Source organism: Saccostrea echinata, unplaced genomic scaffold (genome assembly GCF_033153115.1).
Source record: "Saccostrea echinata isolate AGI-Se365-2 ecotype Australia unplaced genomic scaffold, CSIRO_AGI_Sech_v1 ptg000056l, whole genome shotgun sequence".
Lineage (NCBI taxonomy): Eukaryota > Metazoa > Mollusca > Bivalvia > Ostreida > Ostreidae > Saccostrea > Saccostrea echinata.
The window spans coordinates 3,187,466-3,204,502 of NW_026889805.1; the positions used below are offsets into that span (position 1 = coordinate 3,187,466).

General features: G+C 34.6%; 1 protein-coding gene across 20 annotated transcripts in view; it reads left to right on the forward strand.

Annotated features, from left to right (window-relative positions):
* LOC133173218 (disabled homolog 2-interacting protein-like) overlaps window positions 1–17,037 on the forward strand; it is a 49,328-nt gene that overhangs the window by 26,566 nt on the left and 5,725 nt on the right. For 11 of the 20 annotated variants that reach the window (XM_061308178.1, XM_061308183.1, XM_061308177.1 and 8 more), the window contains 8 exons: window positions 34–149; window positions 7,260–7,376; window positions 13,246–13,467; window positions 14,177–14,278; window positions 15,421–15,519; window positions 15,652–15,740; window positions 15,996–16,183; window positions 16,494–16,656. In XM_061308178.1, the coding sequence (XP_061164162.1) occupies window positions 34–149; window positions 7,260–7,376; window positions 13,246–13,467; window positions 14,177–14,278; window positions 15,421–15,519; window positions 15,652–15,740; window positions 15,996–16,183; window positions 16,494–16,656 (1,096 nt within the window). Of the gene's footprint in view, window positions 1–33; window positions 150–2,945; window positions 3,039–5,576; window positions 5,613–6,947; window positions 6,968–7,259; window positions 7,377–8,063; window positions 8,103–8,612; window positions 8,698–9,456; window positions 9,598–10,980; window positions 11,040–13,245; window positions 13,468–14,176; window positions 14,279–15,420; window positions 15,520–15,651; window positions 15,741–15,995; window positions 16,184–16,493; window positions 16,657–17,037 lie in introns of those variants that run through there. The other 9 variants (XM_061308189.1, XM_061308190.1, XM_061308188.1 and 6 more) reach the window with 9 other exon arrangements.

Below are 17,037 nucleotides of genomic sequence, written 5' to 3' on the forward strand. Positions count from 1 at the left end.
GTGTTTTCATGTAAACCTGTTTGAATTCTTCAGAATTTCTTCATAAAGAAGGGCTTCAGCCGGTCAAGCAATCTGAAGAGAACAAAGAGTGTGACCAAACTGGACAACCGTAAGCGGTCAGCCTCCCATGTGCTGGATGGCCAGGAATCGTAAGTTAAACATACATCAGTTATCTTTCTTTACTTTAGCAATAGTTACAGAGCTGAACCGACAGTTGGAGTTATTTCCCTTTCAATGTTGTACACTTAAGTTTCAGTCAATGTTGTAAAAACTAACTTCATTGTAATTGCATGATTTTTGTATTAAGAATTCTTTTGAATCGAAATGGACTGGCAGATAATTCCTGCAAAAATTGTAAATTGACTTGATGAATGCGGTAAGGAATGAAGCAATTGTTAATCTGTGAAGGAATTTTGAAATGATGCAGATGAGCATGAATGGTTAGATCAGTGCAGTGTCTGATCCTGTTGTTTTAGTCATACGATGAGTCAGCTATTGTGTCAGGATACATGCTTTTCTGGAATTTATCGATGCAAAAGGTGATTAAAATTCCACTGTCCACTCACATGGAAATTGTCAATAAATAAAACAGGGTGCCTCCAAATGGTCTGCCTGCCACCGTCTGCTGATAGTAAGGGTTTCCGCTATTGAACCCTCACTTCTGGCACAATAGCTCTGGGCCTTGGTTCAAGGGCCACTTCAAGTACTTTTGAGAAAGGTCATTAGGGGATGTGCTCAATTAATCTTCAGCAGACAGAGGACTATTAGAGGGAAGCCTGTCTTATAAAGTGTCACTTTTCCCCCAAAATTGTCTGAATTCTTTAAGACTTCAACTGGTACTGAATTAAACTCATTGTTCAGTTTGAGTGAAACCACACAGAAATAAAGTTGAAAAATTTTGTCAAGGAGAGTCTGGTTGATCTTTATGTAAAAATCTTTTTGAATACAATATAACTATTTTAATTATTCACGTATGTTTAAGCCTGTTAGATTTTTATAAATCTGTTTAGAATTAACTTTTATGCAGAGATGGATTATTTTTGTTTGATGAAAAACACTTTGCCCATTAGGTCAGTACACATGTACCTCAGAAATAACAAAAGAAAATACCTTATCACTAAAAGATTTCATTTAATTTGCTTAGGAAAAAAAAGAGCTACAAAATATTGTCTCATGACAGAGTTTATGAGTAAATATCATGGCGAGTCAGAAAGCAGAACTCGGTCAGTATTTGTGGTTTTGGAGGAACTATCATCTTTCACATCCTCCTAATTTACAAATGTGAAGTTTTTCAGTAGGAAAACATGATCGTTGATAACTCTGCACTAGGTGACCTTTAGGTATAGATCTAGTTTAGGACATGACGTAAACATAATAAATATTGAATACTATAGATCTGCTGACTACATAGTGCATGCGTTCTATCTGAATGATGTTTAAGAGGAACCAGCTAGTACACATTATTTCAATAAAGTACTTTTTCAAGTAATACTAAGTTTCTAATTGGGTTTTCCTAGAGTTGTATCACATCATGAGCTGGGATATTTATGTAATACTGTAAATACAGTGTAATGATCTAAGAAGCAGAAAAAAGAAGGAAGAACAAGGTTCACTTAAGGCCACTTTAACCCTTTGAATTTCTAAGAAATCAAAACTGCTTAGTTTTAGTTGAAAATACATTGAATTTCACATGAACCCTTGGTGACTGCATATCTATTAAAAATGATGTAATTTTCTTGCTAGTCCATGTTATATGATGTCATGATCGATTTGCGTCATTATCCTCAAGTCCTGAAAGATTCTTCAAAAATGACCAAAGTTTGTTTTTTAATATTTTGCATAGAGCCCAACCTCTGATCCAAAATGTGCATTTATGTAATAAAAGAACTGTTTACTGAAAATTATAATTCATGCTTTATTTTTTGGATCGAGGGGTGAGCTCATATTTTAATATGAGTCAAATGCACCCATTTTCTGCAAAATTCAAGAACATTGCAATTTTACAAAGCCTGTTTTTTAATACCTGGACTCTCAGAGGTAACATGTTTTATTGGAAATGAAAGCACTAAATCTCTTCTTTATATTGATGTTTGAAATGGGACATTGGGTCTAGGTCAGATAATTGGTATATGCATGGGCAGGGCCATTTTATGGTTAAAGTTAACGGCCTAGCTCTCTAAGACTTTTAGTCTGATAGAAGGGACAATAAAAGTGAAATATGTAATACTCTGAGTGACAGTTATATTCCATTATTTACTTCATTATACATTACTACAGGACTTCATGCTTAATATACCAATATTAGATATATTGAGAGTTTTAAGAACATTTCCAATGTTAATTTCTTATCCAGCTGCTGAAATGCCTTTGTTGTCCAATCACCTGTCAGGCTCAGACAGTACTCAGTCCATTGGGATGAACATCAACTTTCACTTTTAAGAATTGTTAACACTGCATTATGACAGACATTCAGGTGATCCTTGCTGCAAACAGAATGATACATGTATTGATTATTGGAAAGGAGTCCTCCATTATAATTCTAAATGTTGTACATTAAAATGACCCCTTAATTTCTATTCTGAGTACATTTCCAATTGTTGCATGCAGATTAAGTGGATAGGGGATTATGTAAATTAATACACAAAAGATGAATTAATATGTTTATCTTCTGTAAGGCCAGTACAATTAAAGTTAATTTTTAACACTTATTTCTGGTAATCTTCCCAATAAGTTAATCTGTGTGAAACCGCTAGTGGGAATTTCTCTCAGCATGCTGATATAAATGGAAAAAATAATATACCTTCCACCCCTCTGTAATGAGTAATAGACTGAACCATTCAATTGATTCCAACTGGTGGACTGAGCCAGTTTTAGAAATCCAGGGGAGGTGTTTTACAATCTATTTTCATTTCTGTATTGATTTGAGTTCAGTGTTCTATGTTTTTTCTTCTGACTTGCTCTCAGGGACTGAGTAGTTTTCACCTTCCAAATAGTACTCACTAGTGAAACTGACCATGGGTCAAAAGGACACTTGTAAGGTAGGTCACAATTTTGCATGATTCTGGTCAGAGAGTGGTTTGTGCGTTAGTGTAGATATAGTATGTATCACACACTCTGTAGCCATAAGGAAATGGAAAAATTGAGAGATCAACAGACAATGAGAGAGCAAGAGTCAATTGAAGTTCACAAAGATAGAAACATGTTGGATGTATGGTATTGGAATGTCATTGATTACGGCTCAGTAAAAGAAGTGCCAGTTCAGGAGAGAAATCAATGTGCCTTATAAACATGCTGCTAGAGTTATCAGGAATACAATCTCAAGACTGCTTATGGCTGTGAGGGGCATAGACAGAGATTAGGAGGGAAATACTAAAAGATTAGGCTCCTTACAGTAGATGGAGGGAAAATGGGATAAATGATAGAAAGGGATGAATTTGTGCTAAAGGGAGAGGGAGGGGGTAACCTTATATGTTGGGGAGGGGGCAGGGAGTTTCACAAGGAGGAAAGACAAGAAGGAAATGCATCAGAAAGTATGATTACTACTGTAAAATAAATTGATCAGAAACAATTCCCCCGGCTTTCCAAAAATGATGCAATGTGTACATCAGGGTTGTGTGATGTAATGTGAATTTAGATGACTCTGTAGGCACACAGAGTCTTGAGTGAATGCACAAACATATCCCAAATCAGTGGTATCTGTTGTGTAAAGTAGGGGGGTCCTATTTGGAGAGGGAACTGTGCCTTAATTTATTCAGGGATAATTAAATATTGAGCACATACGGCTGATGAATTATGTTCCAGACAACATACTGCATTGTAAAAGTTTAAGTAAACTCGATTACCATAGCTCAGGGAAAAAATATAGAGAAACTTGATTAGAAATGCACCAGCTTTAGGGAATCTGCAACAGATGGATGACTTGATGATGTGAAATAATTATAGACTCCAACAGATCTACTCTCTCCCAGGGTTAGATAGCATTACACATGATTCATAACCAGCATTTAAAAAAAAAATAGAGAAGTTTGGTATCCACGAGGTATAAGTTGTTGTAATGTATTAGTATTGTGGATGGCGAGTCAATACCTGCTGCATTAGATCCTGGGCACCTCAAGAATGCACAGCACTGTATTTGATACATGTGAACACAGGATTATTAGCTTGTAGCTCAGGATTCCATTACTAGCTAGGATTCTGTTATTGACACAAGTTTGTCAAATATTGTGAAACCATGATTAGTCACAAATCTCTTCATTTCTGCTGACTTCCTGACCAAAGCAATTTCGTCTATCAACATCGACCTTATTTGCTTTCAAATTGGAGAATCCACTCAGATATAAATTTCCTAGGCAATATATACATTTGGACAATTAAGCTTCTCATTTTTTATTGGGTTGAAGTGTAATAATTAAGTTTCTCATTTCTAGTTTCATTTCCCTGAGTGATAAGTGGTTGTGAATTGAAATTAAGAATGATGTCCCAGTTTTCACATTGGACTTGTGCCCAAGTTCAGTTAAAAGAAACATTTACCTGTATTTACCTATATGAATGCAGTGATCCCCTCAGGTATTGTCAGAAAAAAAAAGTAAAAGCTGAAATAAAAACAGTAAAAAAAAGTTTGTAGACCAAGCAACAAAGACCAAACGAAAGAGTAAGTGGAATTAACCATTAATTACTCCACAAAGGAAACTGTTTTGGCAGGGAGTCATCACTATATCGGGCCCAGCTGGTGCCTTTTTTGATCTTTGGGCTGAATTTTAAAATTGCAGATTGAATACATCAGTCCTGGTAGTTTTGTGATTGATTACCTCCCTTTACCATGTGTTATAGGAAGGGCACGATAGTACACCTTTGATATGTCAGATTTCATTACTGTATTGTTTACAGTCAAATGTTAACAAACTTCTGGTGGTAAATTTTCTTTTTTTTTTAGTGAGATCAACTGTTTATCTGAGTCATTAACTCCAGATTTTCTTACATTTGGATCAAAGTTCACCAATCTCTAAATAACCTTGATAAACTGGGCTTTGATGTAGCTACATCTACTTTCCATGCATACTTAGAATCAGATCTTACATCCTGCGATAATTTCCTTTATCACTGTTTCATGCAAATGTTAAAGCTCTGTCACAAAATCCAAAGATTATAGAGAAGAATCAGTGGCAACTAAAATTCTTTATTATTTCTAGCAAATGATACAGGTTTAAAAATTCCTGTAAAAGAGGACCCTCTAAAATCTCCCATCTATTGTACATGCAGGAAGAAGTGGCTTGTTATCATTATATATATGTATCCAATGCTTTAAACACCCCTCTTTGTTTTTTCCTGTTTAAGGAGATCATGTACAAAGAGATTTGTGTATCTTGTTTTTTTTATTTTGTTGATGGTCTGACAGTTTTATTCTTTACTGGTGACAGGAAGCTCCGTACGACTGTAGATAAAATTATCTAGATTACAGGGGATTTAGAACTCAGCCATAGGTATACATTTGTATATATTTTCTGTGGCTTACATGTGTTCACAGATCTAAATAACATTGAATAAAGAGTGGACATATTATTTTGAAGGATATTGAAAGGATGTGGTAATATTTCAGCCAAAAGAAACTTGAGGTATGAAGTTTTTATTTGTCCCGGCTCTGCATCTGTAAAACATTTTCCTTTTGAACATAACCTTGGAAGAAATTTGTTAAGTTTAAGATTCTGTCACTCATTTTGAGGTTGGATGATATGATGAAATGAATCTAGTGAAAGAGGGAATTGCCCAGTGAACTATTTGTTTCAGTCTTTTGTAACGATTTTGTGCCTGCCAGCTGACTTGATGTAATGACAGATGATACAAACTTTTTTTCAAAAATCATGAAAATAACTGCTAAAGTCATGTTTATACAATTAAAAGGAATAAGTTAACCTGCATAGATTTTAATTTTTTTATTCAAAAGTTTCACTTTTATGTCCTATAAAGTGATAAAAAGTTGAATAGATCACGATTTATAAGGATGACTAAAGAAAGGTAGAATTTTGAACATCATAGAAAGTTTAAAATTTCTTAATATATGAACATGATGTGTGTATTTTAGAAATTTGATTTTTCCATCCTTTACAACTAAAATAGGTCCAAAAATATATATTTTAATCCAGGCATCCACATTTTTGTTTGTATCACCTGTCCTTCATAATGACCAACACCTCTGGCCATTGACCTTGATGTGAGAAAGAGGCATTGATTTCTAATGCATGCAGTAAATAGGAACTCGATCAATAATTTATCACTTGAACACTTTTGTATGAACACAACCAAGTTATGTACTTTTAATGTTCATTGCATGTTCTTACAACACCTGTTTGTACAAAGTTTACAGAACACTGACAACCTCTCACTACATTACTATCATACAGTAATAATTCCCTGTCTCTGGTGAATCAGACTGGAGGTGACAGTTGCTCTCGGAGGTATTGACAGGTGTCCTGATTTATTGATATCTGATTAGCGTGATTAGTATAATGTCAGCCTGTCCCTGATTTTCTTTAGATATATCCCTTCATCATGTAAGTTTCATGTTGTGTTACAGTGTTGGTCAGAAAAATATAGTATATTGCATGATTTGGGTCAATCAGAGTACTGAAAAGCTCCATTGTTTTGTTGTAGTGGGTGTCATGTTCCTTAAGAACTATTTCTGTGTACAAACTGGCACAGGGAGACAAAAATACATTTAGGAGCTTAATCGCAATAATAACCCATCTACAGGTTCTTCACTCCCTAAACTTACACGAAGGTCACTAGTTATCACAGACTATTCCCCTCTAGAGCTAACGAACAAAGCCATGGTTGTATGTGAAGAATGTAGTATCACTTAAAAGTTTCCTGACTGGTGAAAGTGACCTCACCATCTCTTATATTGTACATACATGTACATGCTGAGCTCAAATGCTTTTGGTGGTGGGTCTAACTTAACTACAATCATGGAGTAAGTCGTACACAGTGCTTTCTGAGTTATTTTGTGGTTTTTGTGTGAAGCAAACATCTTTTTATTAAAACTAGAAATACAAAGTTTCAGTGTAGTAATCTACGCACAAAATAGTGATGGATTTTTGATTCAGTAGAGCATTGTATTCCTGTTATTTTTTCCAGTGGTGATTGGTATATTTTGTATATCAGCTTATGTTGATTTGTTGTTTATTTTGTATCGATCATCATTTCTGCTTTGTTTGATGTTGTGTTTTTATTTTGATGCACGATGATTTTATATTTACATATAGCAACACCTTCGTCAATTCATTGAAGAGAACCATGAGTCTGGGCCGTTTGAATCGCAAACGAAATCGAGATATTAATGTTGACAGCCAAAGTGATCTTTCTGAACAGAAAAATCGTGTGTGAGTAGTTTATTTTTTGCTTCCTTTGGTTGCATCCTCCCAAGCCTTTGAGATTTAGTTTGGCTGATTGCATTTTTAATATGGAATAATTGACCCGGTATCATTCACTAACTTATAACAATCATTGCTCAATATGTATTTGCATGATGTATCATTACCTATCCTAGCTGATAATAATGTTAAATCATTTTAACTTTATCTAACAAATATTCATTTGTTAATGTCCCTTGTGAGCTTGCATTGATCTTCTGAAAGAATGAAAATAACAAAACATTTATTTTCAATTATACCCTTTTTGCTGTCAGAAAGAAAACATTATTTAAAAAATTTAAAGGGGGTGGGATGGGTGACAATATCCAAAATTTCCATGTTATTGTTCCAGATTTTGTTAGTCACATTAAAAAAAACTTTGGAAGTTTCGATACAATAATGGAAAAAATACAGACTCTCCTTGAATATTGAAAGTCAGGAGACTATTTTCAAAGGTCTTAAAGCTACGTATTAATCTATCTAGTCCTAGGAAATATTCTGAGAATTATCGATTAAGAGATTACTTGTAGTATCGGTATAACTACACTATACATCACATATATTTTGAACCTCCTTTAGTTTTAATAAAGTGAATGATAGTAGTAACTAATGGTTTTAATATGACTGAGAAAGTATATATTTTCTTCTTAGCTTGTGTAGGTGTTCCATTGTAACCCCAGAAAACCAACATACATGGTATGCTCATCATATAATTTATATCATTTTAGCCCTTTTAGTGTACCATATTAACAAACATATATGCTTCTATGTACCTGCTTTGGCTCTTTGAACTAACATGATAATGCTTTGTGTGACTGAGACTGCTTAATGCCATCTTAAAGGGTTCTCTCTTATCTATACAAATAACCTTGTCAAGTTAAAGTTTATGTCTGTTGACTGTGTCATTACGTCATTTGTATTGCACATTCTAGTAAAACTCATTATAATTATGTCGTCATTCTAAAATTAGTCTCCTAAAATTGAAATGCCCATTGGTAGGACTTGGAGGGGAGTTGCCATTTTCGGTGTAAACCACTTATGTTCGTACGTTTGATAGTACATGTCGATACAGAATGTGCATGTGATAGTTGATTACCTCATCTTCAGTACTTGATCAATTCCTGTTTGTTTTGGCTCGTATAAATTCCCTTCCTTGAACTATTTTATAACATTATATGATGTACAAGATGGTAGAACTTAACCCGAGACTATGTGTTCAACGTTACCCAGTATTGATACATTGACTCCAGACTTCAAAAAGTATGCCAAATTCTTCATTAAAAACGGCAAGGTATTGTACTCTCTCAATATTTATTTACATTCCTTTACATTTCTTTATTATGTAACAGTGGTCTTTCAGATTTGAATAATTGGAGGGTGTTTCTGCTATCTCCTGTGTCATCTCTGAACATAAATATAGGTCTGTGAAAATGATTACATCAATGTTCTGATGATTACAAGCTGTTCATTAGTAAACTTGTAGCATTTTCATATTCACTAGCTTGATTAATTCTCTTCATTCTTCTAATGCCTGAAAATCAAGTATCCTTATTTATAGATGAATCAAAGTGTCCTTACATTTTCCTTTTATTACAGAATGCAGTGCTTAAGTGCTAATGGCTCTAATCTATATGAATGTCACTATAATGCGAAGTTGATATTACTCCATGTATTGATGTGCTTTTGTAGTTGCTTCTGTCTATTTTTGCATTGAATACCTAAGTGATCTTCAGAGAATACATAAACAGATTTCCTGTTCCATTTTGTATTTAGATAGTTAATTGAAGGCTAACATTGTTATTTGTGGGATACCTGGAGGTGTTAATTTGTTAAAAAGCCCCAGTGGCCATTAATTACTGTAAAAATTTGGCCTAAAGACTTGACATGGTGAGATTTTTGACTGTTGTACAATGGTGCTATGTAATAGTGCAACATAATCATTATAAATGCTAAGGTTTATTTATTGACAAAGTTTAAAAGGTGTCAAGGACATCAGACTGTGATTGTCAGGTGTAGTTAGTGAATGACTGGACAAACGAAAGGTAGATTGCCAGGTAGCTGGAGGTGTAGGAAGGGCAGGTGTGCTCAGGTAGTAACAGGTCACTCATTCATGTTCTAAAACAATCATGACCAACCGCCGCAAGAGTCTGGCAGAGAAAATGGACACTCTTATAAGGAAACGGAAAAACAAGTAAGGTTTGATATTAGACCACTTTTGTTTAGATAACTCGTGTATGTTGGCTTGCCGTAATATTTGAATTGTCTGGGTGAGATCTGATTGGATGTCATTGTTGATCACTACAGAAAGGCAGGTGGTTGGGGAGTTCAGATTTTCTGTCTCAGCAAATTCTTTTTTTGGCAAAATTTTCTTGACTCTGAACAGATGTTTTCACTTCTTCCACGTACAATGAAGATTCCCTCTGACATAACGAAGCAGCTCATGTTTTTTTTCCACCTCCTCATTAGAAAAAAAATAGATACTTTGCATTTAATGTGTATGCTTACACTGAAGCATGCCTGCATCTTGTATATACCTTCAATTATGAGGACGGTGGCATATTGAAGACGTTGATTTACTTGGTAGGAGGGAAGGTGTAAACAGACATCCACATTGTTTATTTCTGGACAGGATGCTAGTTGTATTGTTGGATGTAGTTAGACATAATTCCTCAAAGGCAGGCGCGCTCCCAAGAAAGGATTTCACAGGCCAGCTGGAAGGCTAGCATCTAGACACTGAAAAATGTGTAATATTGTGTGATTTTGTGCATTGTGTTTTGGGATTTATAATAAAAATGTGGAGGTAGGATGACTTTGATAAAAAAAATTTAAAAATTATTATAAGTAGAATTTAAGGATTGTACTGGTATTTTCTCATGGATCTATTGCGATGAAACTTCTGTCGTGGTATTAACAACATTTATATACTTAGCCCAAGATTTAAAAAGAGTGTATTAAGGTGTTCAGTCGTGGTGTCATCAGGGTACAGTGGATTTTAATGTATTGATAACAACAAAAAATAAATGACTAATAACTCAAAAGATGATTAAAACTACACAAGTATTTAGGTCAATCATTCTGACATCATTAGAAAAAAATTGTGTTTCGATCATTTGATTATTAAAGCAATATTTGAACAGCTTTCAAATAATCTAATTGATTTTAGGGGTATCCATTGATTCATAACATTGTTTACTTAATTTGTTTTGAATTAAGTAATGAGTTTGTATGTCAGAAATTGACTGTTAGGTACATAGGAGCTGTGTAATCGTGGTTTCTCTTTCAGGGTCCAGTGATCACTAAACATAAGGCCAGCAGGGGGTCAAACCACCTTAAATGGTGGTTACATGTTTTCTTTATTTTGTGTATTTAATTTCCCTTGATGGACTTAGAGGATTAAAGTTGATAAGCTGATTGTAGTGTCATTCAGTTGTATAGGGTGAATTATCTATATTACATAATCAAAGGACCTAATACAGGATACTGTGAGTGAGATCAATGTAGAATAATCAGCTTCCGATGAATTAATTAAAGAAACTACATTGATTGTGTTCAGAGGATAAAATCTTCGGGTTGTAGTTATGTTAGTGATATGACAAATATTCGGTCTTACGCTTATGAAGAGTTCCTTAAAAGGTAACTTAAAATTACAGTATTGTTAAGTTATTTAAAATTTACTTTATATAATTAGGATATTTATTTTAAATCAATACTTTGTTTATATTTCAGAAAACTGGAACATACATTGTTCCATTTATAAAATTTTCTAAAAATGTGACAATTGATAATTATCTTTAAAAAAAAAAAACAAGGTATACAAAAGGGAACAAACATAAATTTCTTTTGTTTGATTAATTATTAAACTAAAAATAGATATTTCTCATGTCCTGTGACAATGACCGCCAGATGGTGGCAGGAAATATGTCTGACTCGTAATTACAGAATCAGGTGTACGTTAATATTTTTATCTACCTGAGGTTTGTGAATTGTTCTTCGTGTGTATAAATGTCATGAATCTGCCATATTCTTGGCCCTTGTATATTTCTTGCCAGAAGTAAAATCTCTGAATGACTGAGTCGGATGACTTTGGTATAGAGATCAGCAGATGTTGCTCTCGGCTGTGTTGGGGGAAGACTTCTGTGAACTGTGTCTGTGTTATTTCTGGATTAGATTTAACTTTTTAATGACTTGTGTAATTAAGACTTTGTGGACTGGAATGATTAGCATTTGAGATGAGGAACTTTACTAATGCATTATAATGTACAAACTTTACTATTAATGTCTTGCTGTGATAAAGGTCTCTTGCCAGATAGTTTATATGAAGGACATACCACTGTGTAAATTTGTTTAAGGTATGACATTGGGATCAGATTTCTCATTCAGCTGTTGAGGACAGGAAGTGAAGATTTTATCATCTTACAGAGGTGTTTGGGATTCTATTCATAGAAGACATAATTCTGAAACTGTTAACTATGGTTTTTTTTATGTATGTTCTGTAAATAATGGATGGCCTTCTTTTTTTTCCCAATGCCTGGTCAATGATCTTTGTATAGACCAAAAATAAAGGGGACTGACTCATCAGGACCTGTCAGAGACTTCCCCTGTGTTAAGGCGTTGTTCCAGTGTGATCTGGATATTTGGAATTGGCCTGACAGAACTGAATCTGTCGGACTTTTTCTTTGGTAGATATCTACTCTTTGATTTACAATGCGAAAGTTGGGTTTGTTCAATAGGATTTTGGATTTCTGCCATGTTTGAACATTGATTTGTGAGCTTTAGTTACTGTCACAGTCTTCCATTCCGTCTGTTGCTTTGTTCATTACGTGCACCAGCAAAAGCTGATGTATCTGAATCTGTAACGTGCAAGTTTAGTTGAAGTGTTTCCATTGCGGGAAATAAACATGAGACGGGACGAGTTGGTACATTGTTAATTGAGGAAGATCATCAGAGTTTCCAAAGTTAACCTTCCTGTTATATGATTTTATTTTATTGTTTGTGATGAATGGACTATCATAGGTCAATTGAAATAAAACATTTGTTCTTGATGATCTAGGATATAGTGTTCAGCACTGAGGTACTGCCCCCATATTGTGTTACATCTTGTATCTTAACCAGTGATGGGTGAGTTGGATTTATTGCCAGATGAGAAATCTTGTTTTTCTGTATCACTGGCAAAAGTCAGATAAGTTTGCCGCCAGCCTCATAAAAAACAGGATACAGCATGGGAAAAGATGGACCTTGTATCTGAGGTGGAATGAAAGTTAATCTGTTGACTGTAATCATTGGTGTCTGTCATTAAATATTGATGTTAATTAGCTGTATTCTGAGCACACCTTTATCATACCTACTAACATGCAACGTCACATAGGTAAACAGTTGTTATAATGACTTTAGTCCTTGTTGTTAGTGAAAAACCTCTTGTGTTCATGGCATCATGCAATAAAAGCTCGAAAAATCAAAAGAAAGAAAAAGACATTAGGCTGTAGAACGTGCAACACAGTATTGATTTTACATGCAGGAGAAAACGGTAGTAAAGGGATTTTCAGATGGCTACATCTTTATGAATATTCTTGGAGGGAACAACTGTGGATTACTGTTGTGTCAACATTCGTATTTAAACATTGGGATCGGACTTTTCCATATTGCTCGTGTTTTTATCATTGATTTCTGAATGTTTCTGATTTGTTAACAGAAGGCCATTGTCAAATATGGCCATTTTTCAGCGATTTTTGAGTGTTCCGGGAAATTCCAGTCCTACTCCAGACTCGTGGCGAGAAAGAAGTAGTGAAAACTGGAGAGAGAGGGTGGACGTTATTTTTGATGTGCTTGTATATCCTTTCAGGAACATCATTAATTCTCGGATCCGTTCCTCGAGATCCCATGAATCCTTGCTGACCAGCTCAGTGACAATGCACTCCATTGACCTACAAGGTCAGGACATCAACATAAAGCCATTACATAGCAGCGTCCTGGGGAAGGAACACTGTTTCCAGGTGGCCACCAGCAATGGCAGCAAATATATTTCCTGTCGGACATCCGAGGAGAGACAGAAATGGCTAGGAAGGTAAGAAATACGAAAAAACACAAGTAAAATATATAAATAATGATACATGCTAGTTATGTTCGTACGAAACTTGATCACGTTGAATTTTAAGAGAATGTGAATTTTGATACAAATATTTCAGAGGTGACTCCTAATTGGTAGGATGCAATGTCCCTGTGTAAATTACCTGGGGTATTAAAATAAAGGTCACCTTGTTGAATGTCAGTAACTTAAACCAAGTATACCCTTTTCTTGATTGTGTTGGGAAAATAAAACATTTTCAAGGTCATAATTTCATACATGCTTCATGAATCATTTATGCAAACATCAGATGTACCACTCATACCCATAAAATTCAGTTCTTTAACAATTTTAGCTAATTAATGTATTGGAAATCAATTAATCCCATTACTTTGTTCGATAAACAACAATGAACGTTTCCCATTCCATTAGCAATTCTACAACCTTAATGGAATACACAACGTAGCTGTAAAACGAAACCTACTGACACCTTTATTATGTTAATGTTTGAAGTTCAATGAATTCATATCCAAGGAGCACTCCCGTTAATCAGTTCATTTTGAATACCTCAAAAACATCCGAAAAAAATTACTCGAAGTAATTAAAACCCTCCTGTCTGTCTGACTGTTTCCTGAGAGAAGACAGTTTTGTTACAGATGTTAAATCAGTGTGATTTATAAAAGTATAAAGGTATGATGGTTCTTTACAGTTTACGAAAAACCGTTCAACCTAATCAGGATAATATGAGGAGAACGGACAATTCCTTAAAACTCTGGATAAAAGAGGCCAAAAATGTACCATGTAAGAAAAGGTAAGTTTTGTTTTTTTACTTTGGAACAAAAGCATAAGATATAACCTTGAGTTATTATATGTCTAGTCTGTAGGCTATACAAAGAATAAAGGGAAATCCAAAACAAAGAGATTTTGAAAAGATACATTTCAGAGGTTCATAAAGTTTACAATGGAGGAAACTGTATGTCATGTATTTATTTTCACTGAGTGGGCAGACCTATGTTTTCTGAGAGATAAAGGTCCTATTTGATGAATTACCCCGTGTGACAGTTATGGCCTTTAACAAAGTAAATCTGTCAAGTAGATTGGAGGATGTATATTTTTACAGTTTAAAACCTACATGTAGACTTGATGTCAGCACATGAACATAACAATTATACCATCTCTCTATTATCTAGAGGTCAAAAGCTTACTCAGGGGTTATAAGACAAAGGGATTAGTGAAGTAGGAGCATTTGATGTACTGGGTATATATTTTCTTGTCAATTAAAGAATAACAAACAAAAGAAAATATATAAGGAAAAAAATAAAATCATGTCAGATGAGTCATAGAGGCTATAGAGGATTAATCAGTTCACCTGAGCATGTGTTAGACCTTTGTTTATGTTAATTATTCATCCACCAGTCATACATATGGCTAGCAAGTGTTTACTGCTTGTGTAGACAGGAAATTTTGAAGCTGAAAGTACTTAAGAACTCATCGACCCCATTATGTAAACATGTATAACATAGCCCCATATATAAGATACTCAAGATATAAAATCTGCAATATCTTGTGAGAGAGAAAAAGTCCTTGTTATTATGATATCTATCTCTTGTGTTGAGTGTTGAGTGGGAGTGATGTATACTCACTGAGAAGAGAAAGCATCAAGCCAGTCTGGGACCTTAGTACAAGTCCACCTCCTCAAATTGTCCTCTGAGAAAGCTGATTTTAATTAAGATGACCTTAATATGTTCAGACAATTGGTGGCTCCAAAGATATTACAGAAGATACACCCTCTGTCCTTGTAATTAGAGGTCTCAAAAAAAATGAATGAAGCCATCACCTGTCCCACGATTTCCTATGAAAATGTCAACTGCTAATTTTCTCCACCTTCCAGACAGTCATATCAGTGGGACTGAGTTGTACTTTCATTATGCTATTAAGGTTTTTATTTTACAGGTATTACTGTGAGATATGTATGGACCACACTCTATATGCACGCACATACAGCAAAACAAAGTCAGACATGCTGTTCTGGGGGGAACAATTCGAATTCAAGTAAGAAATTTTTAACTGAAATCATACTACCAGAAGTTGAAATTAAGAAGGATGATTCAAATCTCAATGTTGTTTGAAAATTTGTAACCTTCATTTTAAAATACTTAATCGGGTAATCGTTTCCTTTGACAGCAATTTGAACCCCGTGGAGATCGTGACTGTGAACCTCTACAGAGAGGCAGACATTAAAAAGAAGAAAAAGGACAAAAACACGAAAATAGGTATGGTCAGGTCTAATTATAGGGTGGCACTAGCCTCATTGTGGTGTCGAGGTGACAGAGAGGTGCCCGCATAAGGACATATTAATTATCTTTTAGGGTTACCTGGTACAGAAAATTTACAGAGGTGACTTTGACGAGGCAATTGATAGTGTTAGCACATTAGAATTTAAAGTTTTTATCTGTAATTATCTATCCATTTAATTTCCATTATGAGGCAGATAAAAAATTTCCAATAAATATGATAATGTTTTGCAGGATATATAAATATACCTGTTGCTGAAATTCATGGACGACAGTTTGTGGAAAAGTGGTTCACAGCAAGCTCAGGGACTGTTGGGAAAACGGGAAAAGAGAGCAAGAGTGAACTCCCCTTGATCCGATTGCGATTGAGATACCAAACTGTGCACATACTCCCTAAAGATCTGTATCAAGATTTCACACAGGTAAATACAATAAATAGATACCAAACTCTCTAAAGATCTGTATTAGGATTTCATTCAGTTTAATACAATAGATACATGTAGATACCACAGCAACTAGGAAAAACCATGATGTTTTGTCACAATTATAGTCAAAGTTTGTAAACACAAAGAACTTGATGCTATTTGTGTAATATATGTCAGTCAAATGAATTGAAGGGTAAATGTGTAAAAATATTAAAAGTCAAAGCTTTATTCGAAAAAATAATGCCAACCATTTGTATTGTGTAGGATATTCCAGCATTAGTTATAATGCTGTGTTTTTGTTTTGCAGTATTTAACAACAGACTTCTACACTTTGTGTGAGGTCATGGAGAATCTCGTTGGAGTTCGTGACAAGGAGGACATTGCCTCCACCTTAGTCCACATCATGCAGAAGCTTGACAAAGCAAAAGAGTTCCTCACTGAAGTTATCATTGGAGAGGTGCTTAAACAAGGTATGCAACAGGTGTCAGTGTTACTGAACGAAAGCAGTTTTTGTCAAACTTCACATAGTATTGTAAAGAGCCCCTCCAAAACAATGTGGGCAATTTGGAGGATGAATAATTTTTAGTTCGTCTTAAAGATTTTTTTGTCACTAATGTATTTGAATTACTAGAATGTTCCTTTTGAGAATACCACTTCATTTTAAGATTTTTACAACCCACTCTGTGCAAAAATTCAGAAAAAAAAAACATTTCTTTTCATGATAGAAACTTGGACAGTGGTAAGCTTTTTTATATCAAAGTGAAATAAGGAATAGGTTACAACCTATAATTTTATAGAGATTTTGTACACAAGAAGGCTCTTACCGAGATGAACACATAATTGGTCTTTTA